At 33.6% G+C, this 12,500-nt stretch overlaps 1 protein-coding gene across 1 annotated transcript in view; it reads right to left on the bottom strand.

Moving 5' to 3' along the window:
* Nucleotides 1-12,500, bottom strand: part of LOC137626920 (neuroligin-3-like) — a 60,753-nt gene that overhangs the window by 2,085 nt on the left and 46,168 nt on the right. The window contains exons 3-10 of the mRNA XM_068357905.1: nucleotides 6,801-6,947; nucleotides 5,093-5,290; nucleotides 4,105-4,298; nucleotides 3,021-3,117; nucleotides 2,073-2,233; nucleotides 1,715-1,900; nucleotides 1,262-1,411; nucleotides 1-51 (exon numbers count right to left, since the gene is read on the bottom strand). The exon at nucleotides 1-51 is cut by the window's left edge and continues 44 nt beyond it. Coding sequence (XP_068214006.1) covers nucleotides 1-51; nucleotides 1,262-1,411; nucleotides 1,715-1,900; nucleotides 2,073-2,233; nucleotides 3,021-3,117; nucleotides 4,105-4,298; nucleotides 5,093-5,290; nucleotides 6,801-6,947 — 1,184 coding nt within the window. The remainder of the gene's footprint in view (nucleotides 52-1,261; nucleotides 1,412-1,714; nucleotides 1,901-2,072; nucleotides 2,234-3,020; nucleotides 3,118-4,104; nucleotides 4,299-5,092; nucleotides 5,291-6,800; nucleotides 6,948-12,500) is intronic.

Genomic DNA, 12,500 nt, shown 5'->3' with positions numbered 1-12,500 from the left:
ACTGCTGCTACCTCCACAGTCATTCAAGGCAACCAGAGGATGCAGCAGGGCCTACAGGAACTGCGTCACAATTGCTCGCCATTCATTCCTATATCTAGCACGCTCTCTTGCCTCTCACATATATCCTCCTATCACCCAGAGCTTTCCTCACTCCATCCATCCACCCAAATCTTGACCTTCCTCTTGTACTTCTCCCATCAACTCTTGCATTCATCACCTTCTTTAGCACACACCCATTTTCCATTCTCTCAACATGGCCAAACCACCTCAACACATTCACATCCACTCTAGCTGCTAGATCATTTCTTACACCAGTTCTCACCCTCACTACATCGTTCCTAACCCTATCTTTTCGAGATACACCAGCCATAATCCTTAGACACTTCATCTCAAACACATTCAATTTCTGTCTACCCGTCACTTTCATTCCCCACAACTCCGATACATACATCACAGTTGGTACAATCACCTTCCCATACAAAACTCTCTTTACATTCATGCCTAACCCTCTATTCTTTATCACTCCCTTCACTGCCCCCAACACTTTGCATCCTTCATTCACTCGCTGACGTATAACTGCTTCCACTTAACCATTTGCTGCAACAACAGACCTCAAGTAATTAAACTGATCCAACTCCTCAAGTAACTCTCCATTCGATATGACATTCAACCTCGCAACACCTTCCCTTCTCGTACATCTCATAACCTTACTCTCACCCACATTAACTCTCAACTTTTTCTCTCACATATCCTTCCAAATCCTATAACTAATCGGCCAAGCTTCTCTTCCGTGTCTGCAACCAGTACAGTATCATCCGCAAACAGCAACTGATTTACCTCCCATTCATGATCATTCGTGCCTATCAGTTTCAATCTTCGTCTAAGTACTCGAGAATTCACCTGTCTCATCACTCCATCAACATAAAAGTTAAACAAGCATGGCAACATCCCACATCCCTTTCTCAGCCCGCACTCTCACCGGAAACCAATCGCTCACTTCATTCCCTATCCTAACACACGCTTTACTACTATTGCAGAAACTTTTCACTGCTTGCAAAGACCTTCCACCAATTCTATATAACCTCATCACATTTCACATCGCTTCCCTATCAACTCTATAATACGCTTTCTCCGGATCCATAAATGCGACATACACCTCCTCAACTTTTGCTAAATATTTCTTGCATATCAGCCTAACTGTAAAAATCTGATTCATACATCCCCTACCCCTTCTAAAACCACCTTATACTCACCCAAATTTTATGAAATTACTCCACATTGATATGAACGAATTGCTGAGTGTGACATCCATCTTAGTGAAGTTATAACTTGAGGCCAAAGGTCCAAGAGCGCCCAGAGGACCACCAAAGACGTACGCCAGCTCGTTCAGGAGAAGACTCTCGTTTCCAGACTTTGGGAAAGATAATTAGTTCGAATTTTAAGCTTTATTGTAGTAATAACTAAATTGAAAAAAAAATAATTTGAATGGAAGAGGAATATATGATTTTATTTATATCATGATTCTTTTATTGGTATTTATTATATTATATTTTCATGAATATTATTTGCAAGATTTAGATACATACATCTCTAATCTATTGATGATATTCAAAAACTTTCCGTAGATTATTAAAGATTCTCATTGATAATATGTACCATATTTTTCTATTTCATATATAAATCAAATCTATCCATATCGACGTACATCTGAAACTTCTTCCGCCAACACGTAGAGATAAGATGATCGGGAAGTCGTGTAGAGCTGCTTGGCAAGATCTGTCATCGGCGAGACGATATACGCATCGTGAAGGCCTTGGCCGGTTGAGTCCCTGATGCTGATTGGTTGATGGAGGGATCTCGACCAATCAGTGTACTCGGCTGTGATGGCTAACATTATTTCCTGTGGGGAGATGAAAAGACTCCATTTGAGGTATACTTTTATTTAATAGATGTTATAGTTTATATATGTGTGTGGAATAGGTAATAATAATAATAATAATAATAATAATAATAATAATAATAATAATAATAATAATAATAATAATAATAATAATAATAATAATAATGCCCACCTGCAGATGATAGCGATAGTTATTGACGACGAAGGATCTCAACAGATCCTCCCTATAGTCAGCATCGAATCCTTCCTGGACTTCTTGCTGACTCAGGATGTCAAGGAGGTTGGCAGCTGTCATTCCTAGAAGGAGGTCAACTGGAGTTCGACCTTCCTTGCCTTTGAAGTCAAGAGGAAGAGTAAGATTTTTCTCATTGTCTTTTTATAGTTGAGTGATTAAGAATCATTTGGAATAGACAAATGGAGATATTTATGATATACGAATAAGTACTTAGGTGCAAGTTAATTTTTTTTTTAGTTTCAGACATTAGGAATTTTATTCTGTTTAAAAGTATGTATTCATTATGCAAGACATTCAGTTCATAACTGTATATATCTGTGTATTTAAAAAGAACAACAACTACTAAAGCAGCTGTGTCTAGAACTCTGCAGGGGATTGGCCACATCCATGTCCTTATTCATGACTGTGGTTTAGCTAGTTTTCATCACCACGCTTGCCAAGTGCAGAGTGGTGATGGTGGGAGATTTATGTCTGATTGCTCACAGCAAACATAGCTATTATAGGTAGCCCTAGTACAGCTCTGCTGATCATCAAGTTTAGGTATCCCCACCCACAAAGGGAGGCGTATCTATCTATCTATCTATCTATCTATCTATATATATATATATATATATATATATAAATATATTAATAGATATATATATATATATATATATATTTATATATATATATATTATATACACACACATATATATATATATATATATACGTGTGTAGAGAGTTTTTTATATGCAATGTCATACATTTACGGGTTTCAGCTGTATTTTCCATCTCATGCATTATGAGTTAAGACCCTAAATAGCTTTTATAATAAATAGATTGTTTTTGCGTTTGAGTTTATAAACATATCAAACCCATTTACGAAAATTAAGAAGTAAAACTTACCCATTTTTCTCATATGATTTTTCCAGTCAGGTTTGATAGTGACACCATCAATGCTGGGGCCAACAGCCACTTGAAACTTGGATGTCTTTAGGTGAACCTTTAAGAACACTGGGTTAATGTTATTTCCTTTTATAAAAGTTATATTTTTCCTAAATCATAATTAATATTCAGACAGAAATATTAAAGTTAACTTATTATTTGTCTTTCACGATTGAAGTATTATTATAAAAGTACTATAATAAAAAGAAATCATCCCATGTTAAAATAAGTACTATAATATTGTGAGGTTAAATGTGAACTCAAATATCTAATGACATTTCGTTTTTCTATAACACACATTTCGTATAAAGATAGACTTTCGGTTAAAATTTAGTTATAATTATAACTATAAATCTTTTAACGTATCCACTGAAATAAATATCTAATTACAAAAAACTTTAATTACCAATAAGTTATTCAAAGTCATTCTTTATATTTTGAAACAAATTGCCATATTGTTTAATTAAATGTATCATTAATCTCTTGTTTTTTTCACCTTTTAGGAAAACATAAAAAAGGAGCTAAATACAGTATAGTTAATTCAATATTAACAAAAAAAAAAAAAAACTTAATAAATAATGAAGTTATTATTATACATATTCCCTTCTGTATTTATTGTTTTCATTAGGTAGAAACAGAAAAAAGAAATTCCAATTCATTATTGTTTCTAGCTATTCGCATTCCATGTAGCTTACTTGCTTTGTGTGAACAGTATCTGTGGTGGCATATTGCCAGGGGCAGAATAATCACTGAAAACCCCAATTTTTACTACGTACAATTGTTCTTTTTATTAGAATTGACAGTATATTAATAACAAAATTCTTAAAAAAAGTTACTATAATTCTAGCATAGTATATGATTGGAAATAGTATACGCTACAAAAGTATAGTCTAAAGAATAATAATCGTTTCTTTTCTTTTCGATGGACTTATGGTTTTTTTACTTGTAATATAAAACTAATAAAGCAATTGAAATTTTGTCTGGCCACGTAAACTGGTAATCAAAGACTCATTCTCAATACATCTCGAACAACATAATGAATCACCTGCAATATGTCGTGCAGAGGCCTCTTCCTCAGACACTGGAGAAGATTTTCATAGTGGCGAAAGAGGCCGTTTGGAACAGGGCAGTCCAGCTGGATGGCTACATCGAAGGCGTGTCCAGATGGGTCCCGGACTGAAGCCCAGGGACTGAGTGCAGATCCTGACATCAGGATTGCTCGCTTGAACAGACCTGCTCCTGATGACCAGGGGAGAAGGATTGCCCGAAGGATATTATGGTAGGAAGGATTCTATGGTGTTACGTGTTTAGAGGGGCGGTTAACTTATATGTTTTGGTACTTTTTTGGTAGAGACATGGTTTATATATATATATATATATATATACATATATATATATATATATATATATATACATATATATATATATATATATATAAAGGATAACTTCCAAAAAATTCTTATCGGCCCCTTCATAACAATTTTAAGAGAATTATAACGGAAATATTAATGAAAATCTACCATTTTCTTTATAAGTTCACAACTCAAAAATGAGAACAAAAATTGATTATCGATATCTAATGAACAACCTCCTTTATGAAACTTAAGATACTCCACAATATAATATCCATGATATTTACATTCAATTAACCTTCGTTTTTATCATGGGAATTTTACCTCATCACTGAATAACAACAACAATAATAATAATGATAATAAAAATTCCAGCTTATCATAAAAATTATTATTATTATTATTATTATTATTATTATTATTATTATTATTATTATTATTATTATTATTAGTTGTAGTGCTAGTAATATTACAATTAGTTAGATTACAGTAACAGCAGCAGCAATACTATCAGCATTAGAAGTATCATGATATCAAACGTATCCTTTAGAAATATCACGTTAAAAAGCCCATTAACATCACGTCATCCCTCCAACCATAAATCTCATCACCTAAGGAATATCTTAAAACATTTCAAAATTCCCCTTTGTCACAGAGAACAAAGTTTACTTACTGACTGACCTGTAGCAGCAGGCGATATGACAAGGTAGTTGAGGCAGGCGGCTCCCGTGCCATGACCCATGACCGTGACCTGACCTGGGTCACCCCCGAAGCGGACGATGTTCTCTTGAACCCAGTGCAAGGCAGCCAGCTGGTCCATCAGGCCGTAGTTAGCTACGGTTGGGCGACCCACTGTGTCAGTGTTCGCGTTGTAAAACCCTGGGGTAGATTAAGTAAGAGTTGAAGAGCTCAAATATTGATGTAGGTATGTATATGTATATTATAATTTTGCACATTTAGACGTTTATTTCATATACATATTCACACAAGCCATATATTATACTCCACATCATATCTGGATTTTCTTTACTATGAGATCAGCGACCCAAGGGGGAAATCAGCTTTAAGATAATAGCCTCTGAACTCGGTCTAAGAAACTGAGGTTTCATCAACTTAGTAATTTACCCAAGTAGAGCTGCTAAGTCATTGGATCCTCAGTTTCTTTAGCCCAGGTTTGACTCTCAAGCATGACCAGAAGCTGTTGTCTTTGAGTGGATTCCTCCTCGGGTGTCTGATCCGAGGCAGAAAAATATCAGACATTAGTGGGAGTATAATTTATGACTTTTTTTAATATATGTATATATATATATATATATATATATATTATATCTTTTTTCTTTGGCAAATAGTGTAACAAATCTAACAATTATATTTGATGGAGGACCAGGAGCGACTCTATATCCTAACAACCTCAATATATATATATATATATATATATAGATATATATATATACATATATATATATATATATATATACATATATATATATATATATATATGTATATATATATATATATATATATATATTCACGTTTATATTTCAACATAAAGGTTATATATTAATCTCTGGAAACATGTGAAAACTTTAATCTCCATTTCAAGAAAAAAATTTATAGTGCAGCATCCATTGAAGCGAAAAAAATAACTTTGGTCTTGAAAGTTTTTTATTTCTTTTTCTTCTCCCTTTTCTAAAGATTCCGAGACTGAATTATTTGCGTGTGTTTTCTAATGGTTGAATCGCTGCTTTCGTCTCTTGTTCCAGGAAACAAGAAGAAGAAGTTTATCAAAGGGGACTTTACCATATCCCTGTCTTCATCTTAAAAGTCAACAGGATTAATAGGAATTTTCTTTTTCTTTTTTTTTTGTCTATTCTATTTTGAACATTTATCTTTGGAAAACTATTTCATAACCAAGTATTATTGCTCCATATAGTATATATGAAATTCCAGTTTGTATAATACAGTAATATCGAAGAGAAAGAATCATTTTTTTTAAATCTATGAATATGTGCAAGATGTATGAGATTGAAATAGAATTTTCTTAGAGGAGGAGATTTTGAATAGAAGGATTTCAGTGGAAATAAAAATATGTTACCTCCAAAAATGCCTACCTAACAAAAATATACAACCTAACGGGCCATGAATATACACCATTACTTACCAAAGAATATACAATAAAAGTACTTACCAAGAATATGCAACCTTACTAACCAAAATTTAAAACTTCACTTACCAAGTCAGAAACATTACCTAACAAGTCACCAACTTTACTTAGCCCAAAATATATAGCCTTCTTACTAAGAACATACAACCTCACTTACTAAGAATATACAAACTTGCTTACCAAGAATATACAACCTTAGAAAGAATATAGAGGAACCTCCCTTACCCAGAATGCCGAGACGATAGTTGAGAGTGACCACAATGACCTTGCCCAGAGCTGCCAGAACTGATCCGTCGTAGAGACTTGAAGATCCCCACTCAAACGACTCTCCATGGATGAAGACGACCCCTGGGTAGGCCATCAGAGCGGCATCTGCAAGGATGCAAGCAGGATACTTAAGAGAAGTACTCGGATCTAGAAAATGGGGTTCTAGGGATGCAAAAGCAAGTAGTAGGGGCTTACCATCATAGGTTTAGAGAGATATAGATATTGATTAGTACAGAAGCAGGACATGTTTTATCTCTCCTCCTATACTTCCTTTGCAATCTTAGTGGACTTATTTTCTGTTATTCCTAAAGTCCCTCTATTATAAGTCATTCTCATCATATTTCATTTTGTTACATATTAGAATATCCTTTACTTTAGTCTACTCTCGCATCCAAGTTACTCTTCTTTAGTCTCTTAATGTTATTGCAATGATTTTTCTTTCCTTTGAACTGTTATTATTTGCGCCCAAAATTCCACGAGAGGTGAGAGGCGTTACTGCAATTTCTCCGGTATAAGAAAGTCTTTTAAACTATTCATCTTCCTATTTGGTTCCAGCGTTTCCTGAGTGTTGATTTTACCTCATTCGTTTTATGTGGTTTCTTGCGTTCAAATGTTCGTGGTGAGATGGTGGGACATTTATATCTTATTAAATTGAAATTTATGATATTTATAACGTGGAGTTGTAGAATATATTTCATGTTCTTATTCCTACTTTACTTGATATTCTAGTTTGTGTTCAAATCTACAATGCAAGCTAGAGTTATTCACACAGGGAAAACAAAACAAGCTAAAAATATATTCCATTAAACAATGCAACTTACAATTATTGTTAATTGGAATAAAATTTGCTCATCAATTCAATTTATGAATGCAATATACAATTATTTTTAAATGGGAATAGATTGCATTAAAAATGCAAGCCACAATTATTTGTAAATTGGAATAATTTGCATAAATTCTATTCAGTAATGCAAGCTGTAATTATTGGTGAATGTGTATAAATTGCATTAAAGATTTGAACTACAATCATTGTTAAATGGAATTCAATTCCTCCCAACAACACAAATTACAATTACAGGTAAATGGGATTAAACTCCTTTCAATAAGGTAGGCTGCAATTATTTCTAAATAGGAATATATTTAGTTTAACAATTCAAGTTACAAAATGAGATTAGATTGCATTGATCAATGCCAGATATAATTAATGGTAAATGAGAATAATTTCTATTGATTAATTCAAGGTATAATTATTTGAAAATGGGAATATATTCCAATAAAAATGCAAACTACAATTATTGTGAAATAGGAATAAATTCTACTATTTAATACCAACTATAATTATTGGTAAATGTGAATAGACTCATTTCAATAAAGTAATCTGCAATTTGGTGATAAATGTCTTCAGATTTTTATATAATCTAAGAGAAGATATTAAAAAAACATTTATGTTACATATTATAAATAGTAATATAATAAATTTGAACTACTCTAGGTAATAATAATAATAATAATAATAATAATAATAATAATAATAATAATAATAATAATAATAATAATAATAATAATAATAATAATAATAATAATAACAATAACAATAATAATAATAATAATAATAATAATAATCACCATTTCTGTTCAGAATTCCAGAAAATCATAAATCATTGCAGCATAAAGAACTAAAATATATCTATGTTTTATTTTGAATCAAACCGTAGTGAATTAGAATAAAAGAAAAATGTTTCAATCCTTATGACGAAAAATATCAAGGATTTGTTTAATGAAGCTGAATTTAGAACTATATCAAATATCAAATGATATAAAAAAGGTCCTTGTTTTCGTTTGAGGGTTCGATTTTTTAATTTCTTTTAAAGATAGAATGAAAAAAAGTTTCTATTACATGGAATATCCTGGAGCCATTTTTGTACGTTGTTTTTATGTTTGAAATTTGGGATTTTATAGAGAGAGTAATTATTTTCCCCCAAAAAAATAACGGTAAAAAAAAGAAAGAAAAAAAAAGTCTTGCTATGAAAGAGGACTCCCGCAAAGGAGTCCATTACATAAATGAAGGTTTCTGCAAATCCCACAAAAGTAAAGCCCAGCAATAGATGCCATCACACAAAATGAGTCATCCCCATGTGAGAGGTCTCAAATAAATGAGGCATCAACAAAAAGAGTCTTCCCCATGAAATTAGATTTCCCACATAAGAGACCTCCAACAAAAGAGGCCTTTCAACATAATAGGCCTTCAAAGAAAAGAGGCTTTCAAACAAAAGAAAACTGCGCTTAGAATTGTCGATCCAACATTAGAGGACTTCCAATTAAAAACTCCTCCACATAGAAGAGACCTTCCAACAAAAGAGGCCTCTCCACAAAAAATGTCCTTTCCACAAATGAGGGCTGCACAAAAAAGGACGCCTTCGAACAAAAGAGGCCTCACCATAAAAGATGACTTGCTATAAAAGAGGACTCCCACAAAGGAGTCCACTACATAGAAGAGGGTTTCTGCAAAGTGGCTTCGCACAAAAGAGGTCTCCCCACAAAAGAGACCTTACCCATAAAAGAGGCCTTCACACAAAAGTTATTTCATCAAAAGAGGCCTTCCCATAAAAGAGGACACCAACAATAGATGCATTCACACAAAATGAGCCCTCCCCATACGAGAGGTCTTCCACAATAAAAGGCTTCTCATAAATGAGTCCTACTCATAAAAGGAGACTTCCCACATAAGAGGCCTCCAACAAAAGAAGCCTTCCCACAAAAGAGGCATCCTACATAAGATGCAGCCGCAAAAAGAGGTCCCCACATAAGAGAGGCCTCCCAAAAACTTTGCCTTCCCAGAAAAGAGGCCTACCATAAAATGATCCTTCCACCAAAGACTCCCCAAAGAAGAGGTATCACACAAAAAAGGCATTAAAAAAACGGCTCTTCCACAAAAGAGGCTTACCAGAAATGAGCCCTACCAGATAAGAGGCCTTCCCACGAAAGAGGCCTCCCACTAAAAGATTCCTCTCCACGAAGTTCAGAGACCGACTCTTCCATTTCCATGAAATAATCTTTGAAAGGACAAACACCGACGAACATCAAAGCGATAGGACTCTTTAACGACTGAAGGAAACGACCCTTTCCCTAATGAGGGATCTTTGACTCTTTAACGACTAAAGGAAACGACACTTTGCCTAATGAGGGATATTTGACTCTTTAACGACTGAAGGAAACGACCCTTTCCCTAATGAGGGATCTTTGACTCTTTAACGACTAAAGGAAACGACCCTTTGCCTAATGAGGGATCTTTGACTCTTTAACGACTAAAGGAAACGACCATTTGCCTAATGAGGGATCTTTGACTCTTTAACGACTGAAGGAAACAACCCTTTGCCTAATGAGGGATCTTTGACTCTTTAACGACTGAAGGAAACGACCCTTTGCCTAACGAGGGATCTTTGACTCTTTAACGACTGAAGGAAACAATTCTTTGCCTAATGAGGGATCTTTGACTCTTTAACGACTGAAGGAAACGACCCTTTGCCTAATGAGGGATCTTTGACTCTTTAACGACTGAAGGAAACGACCCTTTGCCTAATGAGGGATCTTGGACTCTTTAACGACTGAAGGAAACGATCCTTTGCCTAATGAGGGATCTTTGACTTTTTAACGACTTTAGGAAACGATCCTTATAGACTGAAGGAAACGACCCTTTGCCTAATGAGAGGCGAGAGGCGTTACTGCAATTTCTCCCGACTAAGAAAGTCTCTTAAACAATTCATCTTCCTCTGTGTTTCCAGGGTTTCATGAGAGTCTTGATTTTACCTCATTCGTTTCATGTGGTTTCTTGCGTTCAAATGTTCGTGGTGAAATGGTGGGACATTTATATTTTATTAAATTGAAATTTATTATATTTATAACGTGGAGTTGTAGAATATATTTCATGTTCTTATTCCTACTTTACTTGATATTCTAGTATGTGTTCAAATCTACAATGCAAGATAGAGTTAGTTACACAGGGAAAGCAAAACAAGCTACAATATATTCCATTAAAGAATGCAACTTACAACTATTGTTAAATTGGAATAAATTCTACTCATTAATTCAATTTATGAATGCAATATACAATTATTGTTAAATTGGAATAAATTTTACTCAACAATTCAATATAAGAATGCAATTTACAATTATTTTTAAATTGGAATAAATTTTACTCAAAAATTCAATTTATGAATGCAATTTACAATTATTTTTAAATGGTAATAGATTGCATTAAAAATGCAAGCCACAATTATTTGTAAAATGGAATAAATTTCATAAACAATGTAAGTTGCAATAATTCTATATTGGAATAAATTCTATTCAGGAATGCAAGCTATAATTATTGGTAAATGTGTATAAATTGCATTAAAATTTAAACTACAATCATTGTTAAATGGAATTCAATTCCTCCCAACAATACAAATTACAATTACAGGTAAATGGGATTAAATTTCTTTCAATAACGTAAGCTGCAATTATTTCTAAATAGGAATATATTTAGTTTACCAATTCAAGTTACAATTATTGGTAAATGAGATTAGATTCAATTGAACTATTCCAGATATGATTAATGGTAAATGAGAGTAATTTTTATTGAACGATTCAAGGTATGATTATTTGAAAATGGGAATATATTCCAATAAAATTTCAATCAACAATTATTGTGAAATTGGAATAAATTCTTTTTATTAATACCAACTATAATTATTGGTAAATGGGAATAGACTCATTTCAACAAAGTAAGCTGCAATTTGGTGATAAATGTCTTCAGATTTTGATATAATCTAAGAGAAGATATTACACATAATTATTTACATGAAAATATACAAACGAACATACAAATATTATTTTACAAAATCAACATACATATTCATCATCATCATCATCTCCTCCTACGCCTGTTGGTGCAAAGGGCCTCGGTTAGATTTCACCAGTCATCCCTACCTTGAGTTTTTGAATCAATACATCTCCATGCATCATCTTCACGCTTCACAGTTCTCAGCCACGTAGGCCTTCGTCTTTCAACTCTTCTAGCTCCTTGTGGAGCACAGTTGAGTGTTTGGTGAACAAAGCTCGCATGACGAGTGCGGAAAGCATGTCAAAACTATCTCCATATACCCCTCACTATGACCTCATCCTTATTTGGCACTGGATTAACTCATTAAAGTTTAATTTTCATTAATGTCCTCCTATTTAAGACTAATATTAAATAAATAAACCAAAATTATATAAACTGGCTATTACATTTCCTGCTCCAAGAAAATATTACAAAAACCAGCGGTTCATATCGAAAAAAAGCTCAAAATCGGGAGGTATAAATGCACAGATTAACAAAACAGAGGAGCCTGTGTATAGTGTAGCCTCCACCAGTGATTGTCTTTCTAATTAAGGCTCTGAAGTAAATTACGGGAACTCTGTCTATCCACGGATGGATATGCTCCAATTCCTGGCGTTTTAATACGGGTCAGTCAGCATCTGATTGCAGCAATGCAATTGAACCTACTTTGCATCATGGGAGATTCTGCTTCATTATGTATTGGAGGCGAGATGTTATTGCAAATTAGATCTGCCTTGTGTGATTGATAGCTGGCTGGCTTTTGGATATTGTATCATTGGGAATTTGTTTTGTGAGAT

This window comes from Palaemon carinicauda, chromosome 34 (assembly GCF_036898095.1).
Source record: "Palaemon carinicauda isolate YSFRI2023 chromosome 34, ASM3689809v2, whole genome shotgun sequence".
NCBI classification, from domain to species: Eukaryota; Metazoa; Arthropoda; class Malacostraca; order Decapoda; family Palaemonidae; genus Palaemon; species Palaemon carinicauda.
The sequence above is the reverse complement of the archived record's forward strand: the minus strand, read 5'-3'. Positions and strand labels throughout refer to the sequence as shown.